The sequence below is a fragment of the Pan troglodytes genome, chromosome 6, assembly GCF_028858775.2.
Source record: "Pan troglodytes isolate AG18354 chromosome 6, NHGRI_mPanTro3-v2.0_pri, whole genome shotgun sequence".
In the NCBI taxonomy this organism is placed as follows: Eukaryota; Metazoa; Chordata; class Mammalia; order Primates; family Hominidae; genus Pan; species Pan troglodytes.
Genome location: NC_072404.2, coordinates 80,797,524 through 80,809,716, shown reverse-complemented (window position 1 = coordinate 80,809,716; position 12,193 = coordinate 80,797,524). Strand labels below are relative to the sequence as shown.

At 49.2% G+C, this 12,193-nt stretch overlaps 1 protein-coding gene across 1 annotated transcript in view; it reads right to left on the bottom strand.

Moving 5' to 3' along the window:
• Nucleotides 1-12,193, bottom strand: part of LOC463479 (uncharacterized) — a 75,163-nt gene that overhangs the window by 54,936 nt on the left and 8,034 nt on the right. Inside the window, 1 exon segment of the mRNA NM_001428069.1 lies at nucleotides 6,897-6,960. Coding sequence (NP_001414998.1) covers nucleotides 6,897-6,960 — 64 coding nt within the window.

Here is a 12,193-nt window from a genome sequence, read left to right as displayed (position 1 = left end):
GATGGGAATACTTATTTTAATAAAATCCACTTGAGTAGACAATTTCCCGAGATGTAAGCATCTTGAGAGAGAGGTGTGTCTTTTTCTAATTTGCACAAATACCCTGTAGGCCACGGTGGTATTGGGTTGTCCTTTCTATGAGAATGCTGAGTTGATGATGTGTCCTTCGGGAATAACTACAGCTATTTGTTGTGGTGGTTGAGATAGGGTCTTACTCTGTCACCCAGACTGGAGTGCAGTGGTGTGATCATAGCTCACTGTAACCTCGAACTCCTGGGCTCAGGCAATCCTCCTACCTCAGCCTCCCAAGTAACTGGGGCTATAGGCATGCACCACTGTGCCCGGCTAATTTTTAAATTTTTGGTAGAGATGAGATCTTGCTATGTTGCCCAGGCTGGTCTCAAGCTCCTGGCCTCAAGTGGTCCTCCCCTCTTGGCCTCGCAAAGTGCTGGGGTTACAGGCATGAACCACTGTGTCTGGCCTTATGACACCTAACTTTTAAACAACATTTGAGGGCTTCCTCAGGTTCTTTCTTATGCATTATTAAAAGTAAGGGTGTGCAAGCCAGGTGCAGAGACTCACGCCTATAATCCCAGCACTTTGGGGGGCCGAGGTGGGTGGATCACCTGAGCTCAGGAGTTTAAGATCAGCCTGACCAACACGGCGAAACTCCATCTCTACTAAAAATACAAAATTAGCTGGGCGTGGCGGTGGGCGCCTGTAATCCCAGCTTCTCAGGAGGCTGAGGCAAGAGAATTGCTTGAATCCGGGAGGTGGAGGTTGCAGTGAGCCAGGATCACGCCACTGCACTCCAGCCTGGGTGACAGAGCAAGACTCCATCTCAAAAAAAAAAAAAAAAAAAATGTGAGGGTGTGCTTCTGCTCCTCGTCAAGGACCTTGGTCCCTGCAGGGAGTCCTGCACCTTGACCCCTTGGCTCCTCCTCCAGGCAGCATCTCCCAGCCCCTTTCCATTTAGCCAGCCTTGTGCTTGCCTTGACAGCAGCAATCTTTGTTTAAAATGCCCTTTCTGTAAACCTCAACACCCCACTTCTTCCGTAAACCCACCTGGCCCTGTTCAGGGGCACCTTCAATCTCTCCACACCTTAAATTCCCCATATATGGAATCCTGGAACCGCTTCTCCCCAGGCCTAATTCCAAACACACCCACTCCCTGCAGATAGTCGTCGGTTTGCATGTAATAAATGTCCATCAGGGTGGAGCACGGTGGCTCACACCTCCAATCCCAGCACTTTGGGAGGCTGAGGCGGGCGGATCACCTGAGGTCAGAGTTCGAGATCAGCCTGACCAATGTGGTGAAACCCCGTCTCTACTAAAAATACAAAATTAGCCCAGTGTGGTGGCGCATGCCTGTAATCCCAGCTACTCGGGAGGCTGAGGCAGGAGAATTGCTTGAACCTGGGAAGCAAAGATTGCAGTGAGCCGAGATCGTGCCATTGCACTCCAGCCTGGGCAACGAGCAAAACTCCGCCTCAACAACAACAGCAACAACAAAAGCCCTTTCCATAAACCTGAACACCCGACTTCTTCCACAAACCTGCCTGGCCCTGTTCAGGGTCACCTTCAATCTCTCCACACCTTGAATTCCCCATATATGGGATCCTGGAACCACTTCTCCCCAGGCCTAATTCCAAACACACCCACCCTCTGCAGATAGTTGTCAGTTTGCATGTAGTAAATGTCCATCAGGGTTGGGCGTGGTGGCTCACGGCTGTAATCACAGGACTCTGGGAGGCCGAGGGGCAGATCACGAGGTCAGGAGATCAAGACCAGCCTGGCCAACATGGTGAAACCCCGTCTCTACTAAAAGTACAAAAATTAGCCGGGCATGGTGGTGCATGCCTGTAATCCCACCTACTCGGGAGGCTGAGGCAGGAGAATCGCTTGAACCTGGGAGATGGAGGTTGCAGTGAGCCAAGATTGCACCACTGCACTCCAGCCTGGGCGACAGAGCGAGACTCCATCTCAAAAATAAACAAATGTCCCTCTGGCCTCACATGATTTTAAGTTCGGCTATTCCAGATCTCTGTCATTAGTGAGCTCTTTTTGGAGTGAGGAGAGAATTTCCACTTTTGTAATTGTGTGCTTCAACAAGATTCACAGACCCAGTAACTGGGCACTGTCAGTTGTTAGGACAACTCTGTGCCCGGAACTTTAGGCTTTACTCAGCAAGGCTCAGGTCGCAAGTGCACTGTCATTTAGGGCAGAAGGACTCATCTCAGGTAGGAAACTAAATGACTCACCCAGAGCACATGTTATTTTGCTTCTGAACTGGAAGATACCATAAAGCTCCTTTCCTCAATGACATCTTCATTTAGAGAGGGGTGGGCTTAAACAGATGTTTGGGTCTGGAAGCTAAAATCAGCTTTTGGTGTAGGAGTCTTTCTTTCTTTCTGTCTTTCTTTCTTTCTTTCTTTCTTTCTTTCTTTCTTTCTTCCTTCCTTCCTTCCTTCCTTCCTTCTTTCTTTTTCTCTCTTTCTTTCTCTCTTTTTCTCTCTCTCCCTTCCTTCCTTCCCTCCCTCTCTCTCTTGTTCATTCTATTTTTTTTTTAGACAGGGTCTCGCTCTGTCGCCCAGGCTGGAGTGCAGTGGCACTATCTTGGCTCACTGCAACCTCCACCTCCCAGGTTCAAGTGATTCTCGTGCCTCAGCCTCCCAAGTAGCTGGGATCACAGGCACCCGCCACCATGCCCGGCTAATTTTTGTTTTTTTAGTAGAGATGGGGTTTCACCATGATGCTCAGGCTGGTCTCGAACTCCTGGCTTCAAGAGATCCACCCACCTTGGCCTCCCAAAGTTCTGGGATTACAGGTGTGAGCCACTGCGCCTGGCCTTGGTGTAGGAGCGATTTCTGAAATAATTTTTGGTTCCACTTAAAGCACAGCCCCTGCAGACTGCAAGGAAGCCGTGAGGAGAGACCAGCAACCCCCAGCCTCCCCGCACTCCTTCTCCCAGTGGACAGTGCTTACTTTTCCTGAGAGCAGCCTCCTAAACCGAAGCTGAGTGCAGAGTTAGTTGGGGACCCTGGCTTTATTTTATTAAATTTAAATTAATTTTGTTAATTTGTTTTTTAGAGACAGGGTCTCCTTCTGTTGCCCAGTCGGGAGTGCATTGGTGCAATCATAGCTCACTGCAGCCTCCAACTTCTGGGCTTAAGTGATCCTCCCTGCTCAGCCTCCCAAGTAGCTGGGACTACAGGCATGCACCAACACACTTAGCTAATTTTTTATTTTTTGTAGAGATGGGTCTCACTATGTTGCCCAGGTTGGTCTTGAATTCCTGGGCTATGTGATCCTCCTGCCTGGGCCTCCCCAAGTGCTGGAATTACAGGTGCGAACCACCACACCCGGCTCAGGCACCCTGACTTTGAAACGCGCAAGGAGACCTTTCTGGCATTCTTTCACATATAAGCATTTTTATGCCCCAAGTATGTGTCAAAGCCTGTAAAATCCATTCAGGGAGAAAAAAAAGAAAATAAGAAAAATAAGACTCAGTCCCCAGCCCTCCAGGAGTGAATACCAAGGTGGCGGGCCAACCTGTTCACCATTTAGGCATCTGTGATAAATGTGTAAGCAGCATTTCTGAAGTCAGACTTCCTAATGCTTATTCAGTTTGTATCTAAGGCAGCTGATAAAAGACCTGATAATAGATAAATGCGCTGGGCACGGTGGCTCACGCCTGTAATTGCAGCACTTTGGGAGGCCCAGCGGGAGGACTGCTTGAGCCTAGCTAGGAGTTCAAGACCAGCCTGGGCCACAGTGAGACCCCATCTCTATAAAAAATTAGCCAGGCATGATGGCATGTGCCTATAGTCCCAGCTACTCAGGAGGCTGAGGTGGGAGGATCACTTGAGCCTAAAAGTTGGAGGCTACAGTGAGCCTCCAACTGATTGTGTCACTGCACTCCAGCCTGGGTGACAGTGCATGACCCTGCCTCAAAAAAAAAAAAAAAGCTTTGGGATATCTTTAATTAGGCATTTCAAACCCTACTGTATGGAGTTGATTTTTCAACATTTATTCACCATTTAGAAATTATGAATCAGAGACTCATAGAATGTTAGGGCTGGACTGTTAAATCTTTGAAATCTTTTTCTTTTTGAAACGGAGTTTTGCTCCTGTTGCCCAGGCTGGAGTACAGTGGCGCGATCTCGGCTCACTGCAACCTCTGCCTCCCAGGTTCAAGTGATTCTCCTGCCACAGCCTCCCAAGTAGCTGGGATTACAGGTACCCGCCACCACACCTGGCTAATTTTTGTTTTTTCAGTAGGATGGGGTTTTACCATGTTGGCCAGGCTGGTCTCGAACTCCTGACCTCAGGTCATCCACCCGCCTCCACCTTCCAAAGTGCTGGGATTATAGGCATGAGCCACCACACCTGGCCTGAAATCTTCTTTGTCCAACCTTTGATTGAACAGAAAGTGACCTAAGACTCATGGAGGCCCCACTCAAGGTCCCAGAGTGAGCCCGAGAGTTCCAGTGGCAGAATGTCAGAATCTCCTTGCAGGGCCCCTTCCCTCCTCCCAGGGAGCCTCCCGGCAGCATGTGACCTGACCCTGCCGCTGCAGGCCTGGCCTCTCTGCACCCATGTCTTGTCCTGAACAGCACACTGCCTGATGATAACTGTCTCTCCCTTACTCATATTTTTTATCAGATTGATCACAAATTATTCGTAGGTAAGGGTCAGGGCTGAGTCATTTCCTCTGAGAAAATCCACTGGGCCGTTTAAAATAAAGGCTTTTCTTGGTTTGCTTTGAATCATCGCAAGGGTACCAAACGTGATGCAGGAAACCAAGGGGCCTGTGTCTTTCTGGGGAAAAAAAGAGCAAGATCTAGCTAGGCTCGCACAGGGCTGGACTTCTGGGTTACCCCAGAGAGGTTCTGCAGCCGCCATCCTAATTCCAGCCAAAGCATCTTCCCACTAAAGGCAAGCTGCTTTCCCTCTAGCAAATAGCAGTTCATATATCACACTAAGCAATGCTGGGCTTCTCTGGCTATCTAACCTGGAGGGTCGCCTCTAGGGGTTGAGGCTAGAAGGCTTCGGGACAAGCTGCTCTGGCTTGCCTGGCTGTGACACAGTAACCAGAGCCCAGGTGAGGAGAAGCTTCCCACTGCAGACAGAAGTCCAGCCTCTGAGGCTGGGTGCGGCCTCCGAAGTTGGGCGCAGTGGCTCATGCCTGTAATTCCAGCACTTTGGGAGGCCAAGGCAGGAGGATTGCTTGAGCTCAGGAGTTTGAAACCAGCCTGAGCAACATGGCAAAACCCCGTCTCTACTAAAAATACAAAAATTAGCCAGGGGTAGTGATACACACCTGTGGTCCCAGCTACTTGGGAGGTTGAGGCAGGTGGATCTCTTGAGCCTGGAAGGCGGAGGTTGCGGTGAGCTGAGATCATGCCACTGCACTCCAGCCTAGGCGACAGAGCAAGACTCTGTCTCAAAAAAAAAAAAAAAAAAAAAAAGTCCCAACTCTGCTTGCCCGGAACTCCACCTTGCTCTGGCCCAGCACACAGAGAGTTAAAAGCTTAGCCACCCCCCTGGCAGACTCTCTCCTTCAGCCTTTGGGGATTAAGCCTTCAGTTCCTGGATTCTGCAACTCAAAGGCAGATTCCTAGGGATTCATCAGCCAGCATGGTCCTGCACCTCTCTACAAAGCCACAGGCTGCTCCTGGGTGTGGTGGGCTTACAGAGGGCTTTCAAGTCACCCATTCCCTAATCCACTTCAAGGCTCTTGTCTTCTTCCCCCTGGCATAGGTTGAACCTGTTCACGAAGGTAGAGAGCCCCTGCCTCAGTTTAAGGCCAACCAACCTCTGAAGCTAAGACTTTCTTTTTTTCGGCCAGGCATGGTGGCTCATACCTGTGATCTCAGCACTTTAGGAGGCTGAGGCCAGGCGTTCAAGGCCAGCCTGGCCAACATGGCAAAACCCCGGTCCTACTAAAATTACAAAAATTAGCCGGGTGTGGTGGCACACGCCTGTCATCCCAGCTACTTGGGAAGCTGAGGCACAAGAATCGCTTGAATCCAGGAGGCAGAGGTTACAGTGAGCCGAGAACATGCCACTGCCCTCCAGCCTGGGCAACAGAGTGGGACTCTGTCTCAAAAAAGAAAAAAAAAAAAACTCTCTTTTTCTTTTTTTTTTTGCTTTCATGCTCAGAAAAGGAGATAACTATTGATTATGCAACCCCCAGGGGAGTGGTCCCTGTGTTCCTGTAAAGGCAAAGAAAGGACCTGGAGGGCTTTGAATATAGGTGAAGATCCCTCCTGACCCCCAGGAGGTCTCTCAAAGGAAAGTAACTTTCAAGTGACTATGAGGTTCTACAAAGCTTGAGTCGGCCAGGTGCAGTGGCTCTCCCCTGTAATTCCAGCACTTTGGGGTTACAGAGGAGGGAGGATTGCTTGAGGCCAGCTTGGGCAATGAGCAATACCCCATCTCTAAAAATCATAAAATAAATTAGCCAGGCATAGTGGTGCACACCTGTAGTCCCAGCTACTCGGGAGGCTGAGACGAGAGGATTGCGTGAACCCAGGAGTTTGAGGCTGCAGTGAGCTATGATCACGCCATTGCACTCCAGCCTGGGCAACACGGCAAGACCCCTTTGGGAAAAAGAAAAAAAGGAGTGCTTAAGTCCTTAAGGAAAGGAGCAGGATCTTTGGCAAGTTGAAAGGCCTGGGCTCCACAGCCTCTTTGGTGTCTGCCACCCTGAAGGTCTGTGGTCTCTGCAGCCAGCCCTCTCTGAGAAGCTGCCATCATCAGAAGCTGCAGGGACCTGGCCTGTGCAGGGCTGCCCCTTCCTGGAGCTGAGCAAGGCAGCCTGGCCCTGACCTCAGTCCCCATGAGCTGACCTCCCTCAGGGTCGGTCTTCCAAGCAACATCCAAAAGGATATTTCTGGCGTGTTTTTCCTTTACAGCCACTTCCTGCGTATTAATGGCCTTATTGATGCTGACAGTCTGAAAAACAAGAAGGGGGGAGGGAAAGGAGGATGAGATGAATAAGCCTCTGAGAGTGGCTGAGACCCTCCCAGATGCCCGCCCCTTTCTCCTCCTCCAGCCAACCTCCCCCAGCCCCACGGGTGGTCGGTTCCTCTGCAGGCGCCCAGCTGGGGGCAGAGGTGGGCAGCGCTCCCAGGAGCCAGCTGGCTGGGCCGTCCTGAGGGAGTGGGCACCACTGCCTGGCATTGGCTGTGCCCAGCTGCTGCTCCCGCCTGCCACTCACTCCCTTGGCACAACAACATGGCAATTAAAGCCCGCACAAAGAGATGCTTTTCATCCCCCAGAGAAACATTATTTCTCCCGGAGCAGGAGGAAGAGGCGCAGAGATCAGGGAGTGACCATGGCCCAAGAGCATCCAGCTGCCCCTCTCTCCCCTCCAAACCTTCCACAGAGCCTTCTCCGGCTGGCCAGCACCGGCGGTGGTCACTAAGTCTTTGTTTTACCACACTCTTGGGCATTTTCCAACTTCTAAGCAAATTCCCTTGTACTTCCTTAATGACATCAAGGGACATTAAACATTCCCTCTCAATCGTTTTTAAAATCGTTAACTTTTTTTTTTTTTTTTTGAGGAGTCTCGCTCTGTCACCCAGGCTGGAGTGCAGTGGCCTGATCTTGGCTCACTGCAACCTCTGCCTCCTGGGTTCAAGCGATTCTCCCACCTCAGCCTCCCGAGTAGCTGGGCCTACAGGCACCCGCCATCAAACCCGGCTAATTTTTGTATTTTTAATAGAGATGCGGTTTCACCATGTTGGTTGGCCAGGCTGGTCTCGAGATCCTGACCTCAGGTGATCCGTGCGCCCCAAAGTTCTGGGATTACAGGCCTTGTTTTTTTCTTTTTTGAGCAGAGTCTTACTCTGTCGCCCAGGCTAGAGTGCAGTGGTGTGATCGTGGCTCACTGCAACCCCTGCCTCCTGTGTCAAAGCAATTCTCCTGCCTCAGCCTCCCGAGTAGCTGGGATTACAGGTGTGCACTACCATGCCCAACTAATTTTTGTATTTTTTAGTACAGACGGGGTTTCGCCATGTTGGCCAGGCTGGTCTCGAACTTCTGACCTCAAATGATCCTCCCACCTCTGCCTCCCAAAGTGCTGAGATTACAGGCGTGAGCCACTGTGCCCGGCCAAATCATAACTCTTTTTAATTTTGCAAAGTGCATATACATAGGAGTACCATTTGCACAAACACAGAAAAGGGATTATATCATGTAGGCTGTTTTCTTAGGTACAGATTTTATCCTTTTTCTGTTTTGATGTCATTCTATCCCTATAACCCATGTTAAAAACCTGTTATGTATCACATACATACACCCACACATACACATAAATACCTACATACTGAAGAGGTTAATTTTGCCATTGTTCTACAAAAATTAGATTGTCATATATAGACTTCTCTACATCTTGGTTTTCTTGAATGTATCTCCTGGAAAATTCTGCAAAGGGGCTGAAAAAACTCTAGTTTTTATTATTATTATTATTTTTTTTCGTCCTGAGACAGGGTCTTTTTCTGTCCCCTAAGCTGATGTGCAGTGGCACAATCATGGCTCACCACAGCCTCCAACTCCTGGGCTCTAGCGATTCTCCTGCCTCAGCCTCCTGAGTAGCTGGGATTACTGGCGAATGACATCATGCTCAGTTATTTTCATTTTTGGTAGAGACGGGGTCTCACTATGTTGCCCAGGCTGGTCTCAAACTCCTGGCTTCAAGTGATCCTCCCACCTCAGCCTCCCAAAACACTGGGATTACAGGCATGAGCCACTGTCCCCAGCCAGGAATTACCTTTAAAATTTTAGGTGTGATAAATATGTTGTGGTTAATTTTTAAAGAGTTTGTTTTTTTTTTAAACAGGTTCATTCTGAAATATTTACTGGCAAGATGATACAATGTCTAAGATTTACTTCAAATAATCTGGAGAATAAAAAGTCTGGTGGTTGATGGTATAGACCCACGGATCAGCAAACTACAGTTACAAGCCACAACCAGACCAGACTAACACCTGGTTTTGAAAATAAAGCTTATGGCCGGGCACAGTGGCTCATGCCTGTAATCCCAGCACTTTGGGAGGCCAAGGTGGGTGGATCACCTGAGGTCAGGAGTTTGAGACCAGCCTGGCCAACATGGTGAAACCCCATCTCTACTAAAAATACAAAAATTAGCTGGGCGTGGTGACGGGCACCTGTAATCCCAGCTACTTGCTACTCGGGAGGCTGAGGTAGGAGAATTGCTTGAACCTGGGAGGCGGAGGTTGCAGTGAGCCGATATTCCACAATTGCACTCCAGCCTGGCTGAGAGAGCTCTCAGCGACAACAACAAAACTCTCAACAACAACAACAACAACAACAAAAAAAAAGAAAGAAAAGAAATCTTATTAGAATTCACCCACTCTCATGCATTTACGTATTCATTTAATATCAGCTGAGGCTGCTTCTGCATTACAAAGGCAGAGTTGAATGGTTGCGATGGAGACCATGAGGCCTGCAAAGCCTAAAATATTTACTAACTGGCTCTTTGCAGAAAATGCTGACCCCTTGTCCATAGGATATATGTTTGGCCACAAGTTCCTTGTTGATGCTGGGGCTATGCCAGGGCTTCTTGGACTAGTCTTCATATTTGTATACGTTTGAACTTTTCTATAATGAAAGGTTAAAAAAAAAAAAACTTTGACCCAGTAATCTCACTCCTAGGAATCTATCCTTTGGAAATAAAAACTTTTTTTTTTTTTTCTGTTTAGACAGAGTCTCACTCTGTTGCCCAGGCTGGAGTGCAGTGGCATGATCTCAGCTCACTGCAAACACCGCCTCCTGGGTTCAAGCGATTCTCCTGCCTCAGCCTCCCGAGTAGCTGGGACTACAGGCGTATGCCACCATGCCTGGCTAATTTTTATATTTTTAGTAGAGACAGGGTTTCGCTATGTTGACCATCCTGGTCTCGAACTCCTGACCTCAAGTGATCCACCCGCCTCGGCCTCACAAAGTGCTGGGATTACAGGTGTGAGCCACAGCACCTGGCCAGCTTTTTTTTTTTTTTTTTTTTTTCCCAAAATAGATAGGGTTTCGCTGTCTTGCTATGTTGCCCAGGCTGGCGGGACTTGAACACCTGGATTCCAGTGATCCTCCTACCTCAGCCTCTCAAGTAGCTGGGACTATAGCTGCACACTGCCACATCCAGCTGCCGTTTTTCTAAATTCTCAGATATGTTCTTTTTTTTTTTTTTTTTTTTTTGAGACGGAGTCTCGCTCTGTCACCAGGCTGGAGTGCAGTGGCGTGACCTCGGCTCACTGCAACCTCTGCCTCCTGAGTTCAAGCGATTCTCCCACCTCAGCCTCCCGAGTAGCTGGGACTACAGGTGCCTGCCACCACGCCCAGCTAATGAATATGTTCTTAAATCCATATCTCCTTATATATTTTCTTCTCCTGACCAGACTTGATTTTTAAACAGTATAACCTCTGTTGTAAGTTGAATTGTATACCCCCCCGCCCCACAAAAATATATAATCACGCCCAACCCCCCCCCCACCCCGTACCTATGAATATGATCTTATTTACAAATAGGGCATTTGCAGATGTAATTAGTTAAGATGAGGTCACACTGGAGTAGGGTCATATTATGGGATGTAATATGACTGGTGATCCTCGAAGAAGATGTAGGGATCCAGAGACACACAGGGAGGATGCTGCATGAAATGAGACAGAGATGAGTGATGAGTCTACAAGCCAAGGAATGCCAAGGACAGCCAGCGGCCACGAGAAGCTAGAAAGAATCCTTCCTGGCCGGGCGCAGTGACTCACACCTGTCATCCCAGCACTTTGAGAGGCAGAGGCGGGAGGATCACCTGAGGTCAGGAGTTCAAGACCAGCCTGGCCAACACAGCGAAACCGTGTCTCTACTAAAAAATACAAAAATTAGCTGGGTGTGGTGGTGTGTGCCTGTAGTCCTAGCTATTAGGGAGGTTGAGGCAGGTGGATTGCTTAAGCCCAGGAGGTTGAGAGTGCAGTAAGCAGTAATCACGCCACTGCACTCCAGCCTGGGTGACAGAGCGAGACTCTCAAAAAAAAAAAAAAAAAAAAAATGGAGCCTTTCCTAGAGCTTTCAGAGACAGTATTGCCCTACCTTGCAAGACGGTGAGAGAATGCAGCCACCCAATTAGTGGGAATTTGTTGACAGCCCCAGGAAACTAATTACAGGGTCCTTTCCCCATCAGATGGGGTCCTCTGGGAGGACAAGAATGACATGCGATGCTTCCCCTACAGCACATGATTTGGGGCTCTCCTGAGCACAGTCGTTGGCTCTGCAGGGTGAGCGTAAGAGCAGTCAGGAAGGAATCTCTGGCCAGCACTTTGGGAAGCTGAGGTGGGAGGATCGTTTAAGGCCAGGATTTTGAGATCAGCCCGGACAACATGGTGAAACCCTGTCTCTACAAACCCATACAAAAATTAGCCAGGTGTGGTGGTGCACAACTGTAGTCCCAGCTACTAGGGAGGGTGAGGTGGGAGGATCGCTTAAGCCCAGCAGGCAGAGGTTGCAGTGAGCCGTGATCGCCCCCACTGCATTCCAGCCTGGGCAACAGAGCAAAAACCCTGTCTCAAAAAAAAAGGAAAAAAAAAAAAGATGCAAGTAAGAAGTGAAAAGTTCATTCCCCTAAACCTCTCCATGAAGCAGTACTTCTCTCCTATGGAGACGCAGTGCTTACAGCTTCCTCTTAGCACGTCCTTCCCTGGACCTTAGTCCTCAGTGACAGAACTGTCCCAAGCACTGTCTTCCCTGTACATTTCCTCAAGTGCATTACAGCCGTTTAAACTATGTTCTTCCCCTGGCACCATAGGCCAGGGGCACCATGACATAGGCTGGGGCACCATGACAATGGCAAAATTCTGGCTGCAGACAGACCCCTGGGCAAAGTCTCCATACTTCCGGAGCCCATCAAGGTTGTCTGCAGTCAGAAAGGACTTACAAGGCATATAAACACATAGAAGGACAAGAAACCCAAATCTGTAAGATGCTGACCTGGACATGGTTAAGTTCCAGGGGGTTTGGGAAGGCCTGTAAGGAATATGGGCCGTGAGGAAGAGGACCACACCAGGTAGTTGGAAATGCTAGAAATGGGGCTGGATGCGGTGGCTCATGCCTGTAATCCCAGTACCTTAGGAGACTCAGGTGGGAAGATCACTTCAGGACAGGAGTTCAAGACCAGCC